At 58.5% G+C, this 16,636-nt stretch overlaps 1 protein-coding gene across 1 annotated transcript in view; it reads right to left on the minus strand.

Moving 5' to 3' along the window:
• Positions 1-13,525: 13,525 nt before the first annotated feature.
• The window catches only part of IQSEC3 (IQ motif and Sec7 domain ArfGEF 3), a 98,059-nt gene continuing 94,948 nt past the window's right edge, over positions 13,526-16,636 (minus strand). The window contains exon 14 of the mRNA XM_068560762.1: positions 13,526-13,951. Within this exon, the coding sequence (XP_068416863.1) occupies positions 13,526-13,951 (426 nt within the window). The remainder of the gene's footprint in view (positions 13,952-16,636) is intronic.

Consider the following 16,636-nt stretch of genomic DNA (forward strand, 5'->3'; position numbering starts at 1 on the left):
GCTTTAAACTCACAGCCTCTCTGCTCTGGCATGGGGACTGCTGAAGGCCTGTGTCTGTAACATCCCTCCCTCTGACTGCTTTCCTGTCCTGGCACCCAGTACAGCCTCTGTGACCAGTGAGTCCAAAGGCATCAGGATGGGTAGGTGTGGGCTGGAGGGAACAGAGTGAGGGAAGGGGCTTCAGGCCACTGCACAGCTCGTGGGAACCCACTCGTATCAGGTCCACGGCATGGGCAGGGAGCAACTGTTTCAACTCTTTAAAGTGCCCAGAGCACTGATTCAGGGGTGTGAGGGTGTGTGTATGTGTGTGTCTGTGTTTGTGTGTGTGTGCGCGTGTACATGCTCATGTGCGTACGGAGCAAGTGCTGGTTATAACTTGGGGTGTTTTCATCTCATCTCTGGCACTGAGTTTTAAACTGACGGCCCGAGCGGGCAGCTATGATTGTTTGGCCAGTATGGCATTTAAAAAAAAATCTAAAGTATATGCCTTAGCCCCTCTCCATTTAGCCACAGTCTCCATCACTCCCTATTGCCCTTATCCGACCTTCTCACACACTCATAACCTGTGCCCTAGTGGGAGAACCCAGAAACCTTGCTTGAGCAGAAGCAGGAACCACAGGCCAGTGGTCTCCGGAGCCCTGGTGCCCGGAATGGGGTAGTTGTCAGACAGCCACCAACCCCGGCTTGTTCACGTGTGGACTCGCAGTCAGTAGACCCTTTCATGCTGTTTATTAATCCCGGGTCAATCCCCCTCCCACCAGGCCCTTCCCTTTCCCAAAGAAGGGTGCTGGCTAAGTTTATTTCCAAGCTAGGTCTAAAGTGTCAGGCCACAGAGCGCCCTGCCCCCCCCCCCATGGCAGAGTGGACGCCAAAGCCCAGAAGAACGCGGCTGGACTTGCTGCAGATTTTGGGGTCACCTCTGTCTCCGACCCCGTCAGTCCATCCAGATGTGCTCAGTAATCATCCCCCTTCTCCCTTACTTTAGGCAGGAGCATTTTTACCTGACAGGCGCTCCTCCTCTCTGTGTCCCCACTTTCTTGGCGCCTGGAGCTCCTCCTGGGAATCCGCCGCCACCCGCATCCTCCCCAGGCTGGGCTTCCTGCCCAGCTGGCTCTCCAGGGCCACCGGTGGTGTTCCCTGCGTTCACCTTGGTTCTCCCGTATGTCCGCCTTGCCGAGGCTGAGCCTTGGTGCTGGCCTGGGCTTGGACTCTCCCCTCCTGTCTCAGCTCAGAGCCCCTCCCTCTGTCCGGGTGTGGGTTGCGCCGTGCAGGAGCTGAGGAGTGGGCTAAGGTGTGCTCGGTCCCCCGCACCCCCTGCCCCTGGGCTGGGAGAGCTCTGGGAGCTGAGGAGGGCCTTGAACTCTGCTGAGACTGGGGCCCCCAACCCTTCATAAGTGGGCTCTGCATTTGCAAGGTTGTGGTCTGTGTGTGTTAGGCCGGAAGGGCACCTGACCAGGGCAAGTTGCTCCCCTATCCAGCCTGCCATCCCCCTTTTACAGCTTTTCCCACCCACTCCACACAGAGCACCATGAGAGAGGAATGGCCTGGGCTCCCCCTCCAGCTCACTTCCCAAACCACCCTCCAGGTCCAGGCCACCTTGCGGCAGACCCTTAACTTCTGGTCGGGGCCTCATGCTGTTCTGCCCCCCTGGGGACAGAAACATCAGCTGTGCCCTCCCGCTCTGTCCCTGTGCTGCCCAGGGATGCAGGCTCTTGGGCCTCAGGTCAGAACCTCCCCTCCCCCCAGTCAGCGAGAGAGAATGCAGGCCGTTCAGCCTGTGAGCCTTGTAGGGCCTCAGCTGCCGAGGTGAGGGGATTGGGCTTGGGAATGGGCTTGGGGGCAGGAGAAAGGAACAGGATCATGTCTGGGTGGGGGCAGGGGGGAGGCAGCGGGACACAGACTAGGAGGCCTGGAGGAGAGAGGTGTGGGGAAATATAATCGCATAATTACAAGGCTAGAGCTCAGCTCCCTGGAAAGGCCTGCACCTCATCCTCCAGTGGCCAGGGGCGCAGAAGGAGCTCCCTGGGTAACGTTGCAGCCCCTCCACCTGCTGTCCCCTCAGGCCTTGTAGCCAGCCTCCAAGACGGCCCGGTGACCCTCACGTCCCAGCACCCACGCGTGGTCCACAGGGATGTGGATGGACTGAGGTGGGTGACTTCTGCAGTGTGTCTAGAAGCCACTGAGGCATCCACCTTGATCTCTCCAGTCACTCACTCTGGGAAAAGCCAGTTGCCATGCTGTGTGGACACTCAAGCCGCCCAATAGAGAGGCCCCTGTGGAGCCACCCCCAAGAGTCCACCAGTGAGTGAGCCACGTGGAAGTGGATCCCGCAGCCCCAGTGAGCCCGCGGATGACTAGGGGCCTGGCTGACATCGGCTGCGACCTCATGAGGGGGCCCTGAACCGGAAATGCCCTGCTAGGTGGGTCCTGAATTCCTGACCCAAGTGAGAGAGAGTGAACTGTATTGTTGTTTTAGCCACTGAGTTTTGGAGTAACTTGTTAGGCAGCATCGATAGCTGATACAGCCCCACGGCTTCCCCGGCTACATGAAGCACCCTCTTTGAGGATCTGGGAAGGGGCGGCCTTGCTGCTGTTCTTCCTGCCTGAGCCCTTTGCCTTCCTCTACAACCTCACCACTCCTGACCCACACAGAGCCCTCCCTGACCCTGGCCTTGCCCTATTCTGTCTGCTCTGGGGCAGGTGAGGGCCTGCTGTCCTCAGCCTCACATGCCCACTCCCTGACGACCCAGCATGCCTGGCTTCCCTTCAGGGTTAGCTGCTCAGGGAAGTGACAAGGGCTGATTGGACCCGACAGGGGTGAAAAGCTTGTTAACCACCCATCAGGAAGACGGTGCGGCTGAGGCCGGCTGGTGCCCGGGCCCTGGGGCCCTGCATGCTCGTACTTTCTGCTTCCAGTCGGGCCACCAGCCAGCACGGCCAGGTCACTCGCTCTTGTGCTCTGAAGGGCCCTACTGTCATGCAAGGGGTCCAGGAGGTGAGCACAGAATTGCCAGGTGATGCCACAGAGAGAGAGAGAGGGGAGCCCTCGATGGCAGGGGTCCCTCCGCAGGGTCAGTGCCCAACTCCACTGCTGTAGCAGGAATCCAGCCGAGCTCCGGATGCAGCCGCATTCTGAGGCTTTGCTGCCCACACCATCTCACCGAAAGGGCCTGGCCCTGAGGCCAGAACTCCCATGATCCACGGTCACCAGCAGTGGACAAGCCCCTCCCAGCAAGACATAGACTCCCAGCTGCAGGACTAAGTGCAGGTGGCCGGTCCAGCCTCAGCAGTGCATTTGGATCTGGGTCTGTCATCCTGAGGAGGGTCCAGGAGGAGGGTGGGGACAGGGACAGAGGGTGACCAGAGCAGGCCAGTGGGACAGAGGAGGAAGGGCCCCTCACCAGCTGCAGGCTTTTCCTCTGAATTAATGCTAATGCTTCTCCCCCTCTTGATTCTCTAGGGTTTTTTTACATAGATAATCAGACTGTCAGGAAATACTGATATTTTGTTTCTCCGATCCTCGCTGCTTTCATTTTTTTTCTTGTCTTCCTTCACTTGGTAACTAGAAGTGGTGGTAGCAGGCGTCCTTGCCTCTTTCCCAGTTTGAAAGGAATTCTAACGTTTCACCACTAAGCAGGCTCGTTGTTGTAGATTTTTGATAGATACGATTTATTAGGCTATGAGGTTTTCTTCTCTTCCAAGGTTGCTGTTTTTTTTAAAAATCAAGAATAAGTGTTGATTTTTAGCGATTGCTTTTTCTGCATCTATTGAGAGGATCATATTGTTTTTCTCCTTTAGTCTTTAATGTGGTGAATGATACTGATGGATTTTTAAAACATTTAACCATCTTTTTATTTTTATTTTTTTATGGCTGTGTTGGGTCTTCATTTCTGGGTGAGGGCTTTCTCTAGTTGTGGCAAGCGGGGGCCACTCTTCATCGCGGTGCGCGGGCCTCTCACTATTGCGGCCTCTCTTGTTGCGGAGCACAGGCTCCAGACGCGCAGGCTCAGTAATTGTGGCTCACGGGCCCAATTGCTCCTGATCTTCCCAGACCAGGGCTCGAACCCATGTCCCCTGCATTGGCAGGCAGATTCTCAACCACTGCGCCACCAGGGAAGCCTTTTAATTCCTGGGACAAACCTTAATTTGGTCATTGTGTATGGTATTTTTGTAATTCAATGCTAGATTCAGTTTGTTAATATTTTGTTTAGAATTTTGCATTTATGCTCACAAGCAAGAGTGACCTAGAGTTTTCCTCTCTCATATTGTCCTTGTCTGGTTTAGTTTTTGTTTTTAAGTTTATACTAGACCCATAAAAAGGCCTTTGGGAATTTTCTTTCTTTTTCTCTTCTCTGGAAGAGTTAACAAGAGATCAGAACTGTCTCTTCCTTGAATGTATAGTAGAATTTTATAATATCATCTGTCCTGGGGCTTCCCTGATGGCACAGTGGTTAAGAATCCACCTGCCAGTACAGGGGACACAGGTTCTTTCCCTGGTCCGGGAAGATCCCACATGCCGCGGAGCAACTAAGCCCGTGCGCCACGACTACTGAGCCAGCGCTCTAGAGCCCACGAGCCACAACTACTGAGCCCATGTGCCACAACTACTGAAGCCCGCACGCGTAGAGCCAGTGCTCCGCAAAAAGAGAAGCCACCGCAATGAGAAGCCCGCACGCTGCAACGAAGAGAAGCCCCCCACTCGCCACAACTAGAGAAAGCCCGCGGACAGCAACGAAGACCCAATGCAGCCAAAAGTAAATAAATAAATAAATTTATTAAAAAAAGTCATCTGGCCTGGTGCTGCTTTTTAGGGAGGATGGTAAATAGATTTTAAACTACATATTCAAATTTCTTTAAGGGTTATCCATCTCACATGTTCTACTTGTTCCTGAACGAGTTTTGGTAAGATATTTTCTAGAATAATGTTCGTTCTGTGAAGGTTTTCAAACTTACTGTCATAGGTTTGTAGTTTATTTGTAGTATTGTCTCTGTTCACAAGAAAATCTCTGCGGGACAACAGTCCCACTTCTTCACCCTCAGGTCTTTTCTCTGGGCCGACTCTCTCATGATCGTCTTACCAGAGGTTTGTCAATTTTATTAGTCATGCCCTAGAACTAAATTTTGGCTTTGTTAAGCCTTTTTATCTTATATGTATTTTCTGTTTCATTATTTCTGTTCTTGGCTTTATTATTTCCTTCCTTTTGCTTACTTTGCGATTATCCTGTTGTCTTTTTTGTAACTTTTTTTTAGAATTTTTTTATTGGAGTACAATTGCTTTACAATGGTGTGTTAGTTTCTGCTGTACAATGAAGTGAATCAACTATATACGTATACATGTATCCCCTCCCTCTTGGACCTCCCTCCCACCTCCCCCCCAATCCCACCCATCTAGGTCACCACAGAGCACTAAGCTGAGCTCCCGGTGCTGTGCAGCAGGTTCCCACTGTTTTACACGTGGTAGTGTATTTATGTCAAACCTAATCTCCCAATTCATCCCACCCTCCCCTTCCCCCGCTGTGTCCATATGTCCGTTCTCTACATCTACGTCTCTATTCCTGCTCTACAAATCAGTTCATCTGTACCATTTTTCTAGATTCCACATATATGCGTTAATATACCGTATTTTTCTCTTTCTGACTTACTCCACTCTGTATGACAGTCTCTTGATCCATCCACATCTCTATAAATGACCCAATTTCGTTCTTTTTTATGGCTGAGTAATACTCCATTGTATATATGGACCACATCTTCTTTATCCATTCATCTGTCGATGGACATTTACGTTGTTTCCATGACCTGGCTATTGTCAGTAGTGCTGCAATGAGCATTGGGGCGCATGTGTCTTTTTGTGTGTGGGGGGTTTTTTGGGTTTTTTTTTTTTTAGTACTGTGGGGTTTTTTTAAATTTATTTATTTTTGGCTGCGTTGGGTCTTCATTGCTGCACGCGGGCTTTCTCTAGTTGTGGCCAGCGGGGGCTACTCTTTGTTGTGGTGCATGGGCTTCTCATTGCGGTGGCTTCTCTTGTTGTGGAGCAGGGGCTCTAGGCACGCAGGCTTCAGTAGTTGTGGCACATGGGCTCAGTAGTTGTGGCTCGCAGGCTCTAGAGCGCAGGCTCAGTAGTTGTGGCGCATGGGCTTAGTTGCTCTGCAGCATGTGGGATCTTCCCGGACCAGGGCTCGAACCTGTGTCCCCTGCATTGGGAGGCGGATTCTTAACCACTGCACCACCAGGGAAGCCCTGCATGTGTCTTTTTGAATTATGGTTCTTAAACAGTCCCCTTATCCGTAAAAGGAAGCAGCTAGGCTGACTGTTACCGCCGACCTGGGTTCTTGGATTCTTTAATCAATAGAAATTGTTAAGAGGCCAGACAACAAATTCAGGCAAGGCTTTATTGGGGCTCATGCTGCAGCAGCATGAGCTGAAATCAAGTAACAGATTCCCTCGGCGGGGTAGGGGGGAGTAGGGGGAGCTGGCCCCTTAAATGGGGTGAGGGTATGGATGGATGGGTGGATCGGGCGGAAGGGGGTGGCTTAGGGGGTCTGCCCACCCCGCTGGTGGTGCTGTGTGCAGGGATCGTGGCAGGTGGGTTTTGGCCTTTTTGTATCTTATTGTTCATGATTTGCCCCAACTGTGCAGGCATGCAGTTATTTTTAGTTCCTTATAGTTTCTTTGTATTCTGTTGTTTGAAGAGAGCAGACGTTTGTCCAGGTGCAAGCACTGCAGTGAAGGGTCCCACGTCCCACATCCCAGCCTGTCTCATAACCTGTTTGCTTCCAGCTCTGACATTCGGGGACTCTGTGACTCCCTGTGGGGGAGGGAGGCTGCTTCCTACCCAGCTGTCTTGGGAGGAAGAAGGACTGGGGGTTCCTGGGAGGGCAGCAGGTCTGTCCAGGGGGTTTGGGAATGTGGGAATGTGAGCCAGCTCCCCTGGTGCTCTCCTTCCCTGTGGCCAGTTCCCACAATTTTTCCAGAGTTTGCCTTGAGGTTTTAGGGTCATGGGAGCAGGAAGCACTGAGGTGCTAGGGGCTGGCTAGTGGGGTGAGGGCGCCTGGTTCTCTAGGGAAACAAGCCACCAGACCTGCAGGGGGGAGGGGAGGAGGGGGTGAGGAGAGAGTTCCCATCCCTCCTCCCCATCTCCTGAGCCCAGTTCCCTCATTCTCTGGCCTCCTCCAGAATGGAATTTTCCTGGCAGGACCAATTCTGCCTCCAAGCTGGGGCCTGGGGCTGATCCTGGGCCCGGCTGCCTTCCTGGGAAGGGGAGGGGTGCAGATAAGAACGCAGCCTGCAATTCCAGGCCACTTGCCTCGGGAAGGGTCTCTCCCAAGGCCAGCAGTGCTGGCTGTGGCCTCTGCAGGCCAGGCTTTGCCCTGGGATAGGGGGCTCCCGCTGGCGCCCCGATCGGCATCTGGCCCGGTGGCCATGTCCTCCTCAGTGGCTCGCTCTGGGGTCCAAGGAGATGGAGCTGGAGGGAGGTAAGTGGAGCAAGTGAGGGGACCCGCTGTCAGGCAGCTGCCAGGTTGCCAGGGCCATGTGGAGCCCTAAAAGGAAGCAGCCCGAGGGTCAGGGCGGCGGGGAGCCAGGGACAGAGCTGACGTCCCTGCAGAGCCGCGTCCACGAGTGGTCAGAGAATGATGGGCCTGCGTGAGCGGCCCTGGGTGATTCCTCCAAGGGCCTTTCTCCCCGGTGTCTCAGCCCCGGCCTAGCCTGCACCTCCTGCTCTAAACCACCCCCATCCAAATGCCTTCCCTCGAGGCGGCTCAGCGTTAATTCCATCCTGGGTGTCCCCGTACGGTGATTGGTGGTGACTCCCGGAAAGCAGTGATCAGTCAGCCACGTCTGTGAAGGCGGGGAAAGGGGTGTATCTGCCAGCCCTGCTGTAGGAGAATCAAAAGCTTCACCTATGAAAGCTTCACCTAGTTCATGCAGAGATGAGACAGGTCGTCAACCCCAGGACCAGGTGCTAATAGGCCATGGGGTCCATCCTGTTATTATTCTGAATGGCCAGCGGGAGTCCGGGAGTCCGGGGGTCCTTGAGTCCGCTTGGACTGAGGTGACCAGGAACAGGTGGACAGCGCGGGCTGCAGGCCGGCCAGGCCGGGGCTGGGCTCCTCCCGGCAGGAGCCGCTCTGGACAGCAGCTGCCGGGTGCCGGGGCGGCTTTCCTTGCTGCTGGGCTGGTCTCCCGGGCCCTCCTACTGCCGCCGGCCCTTCGCGCTGCTCCCACCACGCAGCCTGCTGGAGCCGCCCGGCTGTCCGCTCCCCATCCCTTCCTTTCCCGAGAGCATGGTGACCATCTGTCCTGGGTTTCCTAGGAGAGGCCCATTTTATCATTTCCTCAGTTAAGGTGGTTTTATTTATTTATTTTTTTAAGACTCTTTTTTTTTTTTTTTTTTGATGTGGACCATTTTTAAAGTCTATTGAATTTGTTACAATATTGCTTCTGTTTTATGTTTTTTGGTTTTTTGACCGTGAGGCATGTGGGATCTTAGCTCCCCGACCAGGGAGACCAGGGAGGGATCGAACCCACATCCCCTGCTCTGGAAGGCAGAGTCTCAACCACTGAACCACCACGGAAGTCCAGGTGGTTTTAAAATGCATTTAAGATTTAGTAAGAATTTTCAGCTAAGTACATTTACATATCAGGAAATATATGGCAGACTGTCCTGGTTTCTGCCTCATTCCACACCTAGAGGTGGTCTCTGAGCTGCTCACCTGCCCCCAGACCCAACCTTGACCTTGTTGAATTTGCTACCTCACAGAGGCTTTCCTTGACTGTTTGCTCTAAACAGCCCCTCCCATCACCTCTATCGCACCACCATCCACTGTGTGAAAAGATTGGTCCATTTGTGTATTTTGGACGGCACCACCCAACATGAACCCCTGGAGAGCAGGCACTTTGCTCAGCCCATCACCGCACATCCCCCGCCCCTGGACCAGTGCTGGGCGCACGCCAAGCACCAGATGTTCCTAAGCTTGTTGGGTTTTCCCCCTTCTAGCACTGGCATCTTCTGGCCCATTGCTCTCAGCCAGAAACCTGTGAAGCCTGGGCCCCCTTGTTGGAAGCATTCTAAGTCAGTGGCTGATGAGTCTGAGGTTCCCCCGTCTAAAGGGTCACTACAAGAAAGAGGCACTGACCATAACTCTCCATCTGTATGGCGGGTGGACCCAGAGGGCCTGGGGCACCAGAGGCTGTCTGCCTTTCTACCGGAGGGCTGGCCCCTCCTCCTAGATGGCCTCGAGGCCAGAAGACTTGGAGAACGGTGCCCCTTCCCATGTCCACGCCCCATGTCCCCACACAGACAGCAGCAGTCCCATTTGGCCCTAGGCCCTCTCCCAGGCTTGGGCTGAGCCGGGTCCCCTCAGGGGTGCTCTCGAGGGACCAGGCCTCGGCTTCCTGGGTCAGAAAGTTCTCAGGATGGGACAGGTCAAAGCCGGCTCCAGGCTTCTCCTGGAATTTCCCGTTTCCTGGAAGGAGGGTGAGGTCATGTTCCTTTTCACTTTAACGGGATAATGGGGCCCAGCCTGGGGTGCTGTCTGGATTTCTGGGTGTTCAGAGGTCTGGTCACCAGGAGAGCTGGATACCCTTTTTGCAGGTGTCCCCAGACCAGCCATCACGCCCAGTTGATTCTCTCCCTCGGTGCCTCAGCTTTGCTGTAAGGCTTCTCCTCTCCCCGCTGCCAGGAGACGTGGCTCTGGGGCACGCCCCCGCCGTGGAGCCTGATCTGCGCCATACACGTGGCGTGGGTGCCGGCCGAGCGCCCTGCGCGTCTCTCCAGCCCGGATTCCAGTCCCCTCTCCGGCATCGCAGGCACCCACGCCTCTGCGGGACCTTGGCATCCCTTCCAGCTCCAGCAGGGGAGCCGGCACACCTCGGGCTCCGTAAGGGTTTGCTCCACTCCACTCTGTGGCTCCGTGACTTTTCCCAACAATGTGCCCCCAATCCTTTCACCTGGGCCTGTTCCCCTCCACTTTAGGAAGGGTATATACCCTGGGGCTTCTCATCCCAGACCCTGTGATTGGAAGGTCGGGCTTCAGAGCTGACATCTGGTGAAAATCACCCGAGGCTGATGACCAAATGTGGTCAGTAGGACCCTGCCACCCCAGCATACCCTCACCCTCCATCATGGAAAGCCGAGCGGGGCAGATGGAGTCCTAGCCGCCTGGACCCCCACTCTGTTGGGGTGCACGTTGGCCGTCGTGGTGCTTCCTCCCCCCAAAGCTGCCCTGGTCGCCACTGAAACCTTCTCTCTTACCAGGCTAGAAGGGGTGTGTGTGTGTGTGTGTGTGTGTGTGTGTGTGTGTGTGTGTGTTAGTGGGGGTCACTCTCTGGCCCTGCACCCCCAGGTCTGACCCAGCGCCCACCCATCAGATGGCTCCCGGCACCTAGCCCCGTTTGTTTAGGAAGGGGCTCCCTAACCGTGTCACAGGGTAGCATGGAAGGGGTGACGCCCCTGTGGCCAGAGGAGGCCCAGCTGCTGCCCTGGGCCCTTGCGATCTTGCCAAGATTTGATCTGAGGTGGAGCCCCCTCTTGGAGAATGAAAGAAACAGAACCGACACAGTTTGCTCAAGTGACATATTTCAATATAATCTCTAAAACTCTATGAATTGAACAGATAAAATACCTCTGGGCTATTTTGTTACAAAATATTTGCCATTTGGATTAGTTGCTGGGTGCAGCCGCCCTGCCTTTCTTTCCCTAGAGAGGCTGCTCTCTGACGGGGGAAGGGTGTATGCAGGGGGAGGGGTGCAGCAAGGATGTATGTACAGCAGGACATGGGGACAGACAGACCGACGGTTATCGGGGAAACCTATTGGCACAAAGAGTCGTCTGGCAGGCGGGTGGGGGGGACAGGTGGGGCGGCGGCCAGGGGCCTGGGGCTGATCACGTGGGTGCCTTTGCACATAGGCAGCCAGGCTTCCAGGACAAGCTCCAGCTCTGGAGGTGGGCTGGCCCCAAAGTGGGTGGGAGAGCTAGTTTCACCTCCCGCTCCTGATTCTGGAGTTGGGGCCAAATGGATAAAACCGGGAGGGGGCCCGGTCCCCAAAGTAAGGCCTCGAGTGTCGATATCGCAGGGCCACCTTGGGGTCCTTGCGCGTGTGCCCAGGAGGCCGTGTCAGCACCCCACCGCCCCCCTGGCCTGGGGGTGAGCGGGAGGCCCGCGAGCATTTCCAGCTGGGCCCTCCGGGGGAATGGAGGCCCTGACGTGGCCGCAGCCACGGGGAGGACACGAGGCTTGTCACAGCTGTCTGGGGGCTCGGCTCTGGGGACGGGCACGGAGACGGGTCCCAGCCTCAGCCTGCTGGCCGGCCAGGGGAGGGAAGTTACCGAGGCCGGGAACCCTTGCTTCCCCGACTGCGAGGAGGCCCCGCCGCACCGTGCCCCAGGCCTTCGGGGATTCAAACCCCTCACAGCTCAGAACTCGCCCCACATGCTGCTGACCCCGGGCTGGTGTGCTTCCTCGGCCAGGACTCCAGTGCCGCCAGCGGGGCCCAAGGCAGCCACCGCAGTGACCGGGGCCGGCGGGGAGCCCTACCCAGGGGAGGGCACGGAGATACCGGAGCTTCCGGGCCCGCAGAGAGACGCTCCACGTACGTGCCAGCCCTGAGGCGCCTGCTGGTCCCAACCTGGGAAGTCTGGGCGTCAGCAGCGTGGGAGGGGGGCACCGTGTGAGCAGGTGACAGGGGCCCAGTGGCTGGGACTGTGCCCCCATGGCTCCCACCCCATAAACATATCTAGCCACTCGTCACTCCTCTTGCTTCTGAACCCACGCCCCTGCCGCCCAGGCCTCGGGCACTGGGTGTGTGAACCGTGCGCCCCATCGGTCAGCCGCTCTGCCCTGAAAGGCTCTGATCAGAGCGACCGTGTGACAGAAAAGACACAGGAGAGGGGCCGGGACAACAAGGACGGGGGCGGGGCCGGGGAGAGGAGACAGCAAGTGGTCACACGTTATGGACACCCGGCTGACGGAGACAGGGCCAGAATACACTCGCTAGGAGACAGCATAATGATGCCTGGCGATCACACACATACACACGCAACTAGGTCACCTGGGATCTCTGAGAGCAGGGGGAGTCCGTGCCTCCTAGCGGCCCGGGGGCCCGCAGCTGGGCTGTGGGGTAGGGGTCGGGGAGGAGCAAATGCACTCTGGATCAGTATTCACCTCCACCTCTCGGGATGTCTTGGACCTGGGCTCCGAGAGGGAGGGGACTTTAACGAAGGACAGCAGTGAGCTGTCGGCTCAGGACCAGAGGAGGGGCCAGCCTGGCTCGGGACCGACAGTCCCTGGAAGGGTACCCCCCCAGGGTCTTTGAGGCGGGGCTGCCTGAGCCCTGTGGGGCTGCACAGAGGTTGGCTCTGATTCTGCTGGGCTCTGGGTTGGTCAGCGAGCCCTCCTGGCTCTGCTTGGCGATTTTGAAGGTGTAGGGACTCTTCCCCCTGCTGCAGGCGGGCCTGCTGCCTTCTGGGGTACGGGGGGCGGGGCTTAAAGGGCTCGTTGGGGACGGCAGCGGGGGACACGCCAGGCCTCTGGAGCACCTGCCGCTCCTGCCCACTTCTGCGTCCACGTCCCTCGTGGAGGCCACGGAAGTCATTCAGGAGGGGGCCTGGCCCTGGGCCGGAATCCTGCCTCTGCTGGCTACATTCGCCCCTGGGCCCACCCCTGCCCCTCCCCGTTTCTGCTCCGATACTGGGAGGACCTGGATCTCCTATGTATGTGTTCATGCCCTGGGCGCACTTTGCACTGGCTGGGTATGACTTAGGGCTAGAGAACCAGAAACTCTTTAAAAGGTGCGTTTTGTAGATATGTGACCTCCTGATTCCCTGGTTCTGTTGAACGGACCAAGAGAGAGCTGAGACGGGTGCCCCCCTCCCCTCCCCCCCTTTCCCAAAGCTCTCCTGAAGTCTCGGCAGCCCTGGGCAGGCGGCGCCCCAGCCCCTGAGAAAGCAGGAGAGGCCCTGGGAGGAGGGGAGTCTGTGGCCAGGACAGCCAACATCCCTGGGCGCAGAGGAGTCGCCTCCTGAGACTGCCGGGCTTGGCGGGGCAGGGGGCAGCAGAGGCAGCCCCCTTCTCATGCCTCCCCCTGACCTGGCCGCTCCAGGGATCCAGGGCTGACTGTCCCCCACCCAGCATGGCACCCAGCGCTGGGGCGGTGAGCCAGACCACCTTCTGTCTAAGGCTTGGGTGCTGGCCACCCAGCCCTCAACGCCTGGCAGACTTGGCCTGGAAGCCGGATAGGCCCTCAGTCCCTGTTCCAAGTGGCCAGAGTAATGGTGGGGGGAGAGGAGACCTGGCCGTGCCTGGCTGTGTTGGGCCCCAGGAGAGTGAGGGGTGTCTGCAGATCTGGGGGGAGGGTCGCTCAACTGAGCAAGGGAAGCTTGGGCCAAGCAAACCAGGTGCCAGGGACTGGGATTCTCTCTCTGAAACGACAGTGGTGAGTGGCCAGGAAGGCAGCGCGCCGGGCGTGGGGAGCAGCGGGGGCCCCGACGCAACCCCCCCGGACAGCAGCGTAGCGGGCGTGGCCGAGTCTACACCAGGCTCCTGGCGCCGCTGGAGCAGCGCCGGTGCAGCAGGGAGCCAGGCGGGCAGAACTGGTGCGGGTGGTTGTAGGGGGGCGGGGCGGGGGGCAGGGGCGGCTGGTGGGCCGCCTTGACGGGGGAGCCCGGGCCGCCCAGGGGCGCGGAGCTGCAGGAGTCGGACGAGGACGAGGCGTAGCAGGAGAGGGCCTGGCTCAGCAGGGGCTCCATGCGGGCCAAGCAGGGCTGGTCCAGGACGATGACCTTGACAATCTGCTGGCACTGCACCAGGGTCCCGGGGGCCGTGGGCGGCGGTGGTGGCAGCAGAGGGGGCTGCGCCCTCAAGGGGCTAGGCTGCAGGTCTGGCGCTGGTGCTCCCCTCTCGGCCCCCAGCCCGGAGTTGTGCTGGGACGTTTGAAGCCTGTTGTGAATTGACACCTAGTTTATAAACAGCCAGAGAAGCGTGAAATGTTACAAGACTAAGTCCCAGCTGCTAGGACTGGCCACCCTGGGCCTCCCTTCCCCCCCTTCCCCGGCCCCTGTGCCCACCAGGGGCTCGCAGCCCTCACCTCGGCCCGCTCCCCATCTCTCCGCCACCCAGAGGGCACCCAGCTGCCAGGCAGAGGCGCTGAGCCTGGGTGGAGTCCGGAGACGCTGTGCTGTACCCCGGCCTGAGCGGCCTGGCTCCTTCTGTGGGATGGGCGGCTGGACCGATGGACTCAGGTCCTGCTGGGTGGCCCTGGGCCCCGGGTGGGCGCCCACCCGCCTTCCCACCAACCTCGAGCTGGAAAAGCAGGGGTATCTGCCTGCGCCCTGCCTCCCAGGGGTGTGTGGCGGACACAGGGACAGAGGAGTCAGGTGGCTTGGAGCTTTGCAAGCCCCTAACCCTCCCACCAGCTTTTTAAAGGGAGGCCTTCTCATCACTGTGAATCACAAAGAAGGTGTCCAAATCCTGGAATGCCAGGGACCCCGAGGGGTGATCTGGACCTGCCCCATCCTCCCAGACTCCCCAGGGCCGTGCCCACACATTCGAGAGCGGCCAAGGCCAGAGCCAGGTCCCCAGCTGCCCTTTTGGCCCAACCTGGGCCCTGGAGAAATCTGTCCCGCTGCAGGAGGGGGAACCCAGAAAGGGCTCTAATCTTTCCGCCTTGGGTGGGGCATGAGGGGGTGGCCCATGGAGGGCACTGGGAACTAGCCTGGCCTCCTCTTGCTAGCAGGGGAGGTGGAAGAAATAGGAGGATTCTGGAAGGAGAGGGGTTTCCATTCCTCATCCCTCAGGCTCACCAGCCTGTAGATATGACACACGATCCCTTTCCGACACCTGGGCCCTTCAGGGAGTGTCTGAGAGCCTTCTCTCTGAGGATGTCCTTGGGTACCACCACCCAGGCCCGCTGCTCAGTGCACGGGGGGCGGAAACCGAGGCTGCAGGGGAGGGGATCCTATGGCCAGGTCTAGACCAGGAGGGCCCTGCCCTAAACTATCTCAGAGCCCTAAGCCAGCAGATCCTGACCCTATTTACTGGCAAAAGGTGCAATTTCAGGGACGCCCCCTCCTGGGTCCGGGCACTGCCCTGGTGGGCTGCTGGGCTCTCCAGCCCCGTTCCTCTGCCCTTGGGTTTTCACAAGCCCCCACCGCCAAGCTCCGCAGGCTGCAGGCTCCACTCTCCATTCTCAACCTCCAGCCTCAGCAGTGTGTTCTAAGCCTGAGCTTCCCCCGCCTCCCAATCAATCAAAGGAGCCCCGGAGCCCCTCAGTGCCCTGCCAAGCCCTGGGGTGGGCCGAGAGCAGGGCTGCGTCCACCTCCCTCTCGGGGAGCCCTCTGTGGTCCTCTCTGGGACAGAAGGCTTCTGTCCACTGCTGCTGGGGAGGGGTGGGTGCGGCTCCTTTCCCCACCTGCTTGTCTTCCGAGTTATCCCCTGGGAGAAAGTGGCCTGAGACCGCGGGGCAGGTCTTCTGCTCTCCGCCCCCACACTTTACAGCTGCCCTTCCCCGGGCAAACGCCTGGCCGCCTCAGTCCAGACCCTCCAAGCCCCCCTGTGGCCGCAGCCCTGGCCTCACCCTGCACCTCCTCTTTGCCTCCCCTTCCCCTCTCCCCCTCCACTGTCTGCACCTCCCTCTGGTCAGTAAGTGAAAAGCAGGAAGTGACAGCAAAACATTCCCTCATTCTGACCCCCTTCTCACCTCCCTGCTGATGAAAGGAGAGAGAGAGAGAGGGAGGGGGAGAGAGAGAGAGAAGATGGAACATGACAGCAGGGCTGACAGCTCAGACAAGCTGGGGAAGCGCCTGCCAGCGGGGTGGCCAGGCAAGGACAGAGCGGGTGGAGGACGCGGGAGCTCAGGGTCCAGCTGCGAGGCCGGCGGGGACGCCGCCTCTGTGCAGGGGAGCAGAGGCTGGCAGAGCCCTGGGACTAGCCGGGGTGGCAGCCTTGCAGATAGCCACGTGGCCCTCGGGGCCGGGGAGCAGGGGATGATGGCCCCCAGATCGCGGTCCTCCCTGGGCAGGGGGGCGCTAAGCCGCAGGCGGGGCTGGTAGAACAAACCGAAGGGCTGGTAACTCCGTGCGTTTATCTGCAAGGCTGGAGAACGGGCAGCTGCAGGATGATGGGCGGAGGAGGGGCAGTGGGGGCTTGTCAGCTGCTGGGGCGGGAAGCTCCTCCTTGTGAAGGCGCCTCCTCCAGACACAGGTGTGTGTGTGTGTGTGGGGAGAGAGAGGAGAAGCTGGGGTTTCCTGGGGTGTCCTGGGGCTTCCCCAAGCTGAGTCAGGCTGGGGGCAGGGCTCCTCCCTCAGAGCCCAAAGCTGGGGCTCCTCCAGCTTGGAGTGAGGGTCTGTGTGAGCAGTGAGGGTCCCTGGAGGCCTGGCAGAAAGGAGTGAGGGGCTCACCAGGGTCCGAGGGGAGCCAGTGGGGAGGGCTGGGGCCCAGCAGGCTTGCAGGGCGACTGCGTGCCCCGTCCCAGGTGGCCACCGGGGGCCTGGCAGGCACCAGCTGCTGCTACTACTTCTCCAGCCCCCTCCCTCCGATGTGGACCCTCTTCAGATGGAGCAGCCGCCCACCCCCACTCCCGGAGAAGCCCTAAGACAACCCCCTCCCCACCTCGCCTCACTTCCTCCTCCACATCCCACCCT

This window comes from Eschrichtius robustus, chromosome 13, assembly GCF_028021215.1.
Source record: "Eschrichtius robustus isolate mEscRob2 chromosome 13, mEscRob2.pri, whole genome shotgun sequence".
NCBI classification, from domain to species: domain Eukaryota; kingdom Metazoa; phylum Chordata; class Mammalia; order Artiodactyla; family Eschrichtiidae; genus Eschrichtius; species Eschrichtius robustus.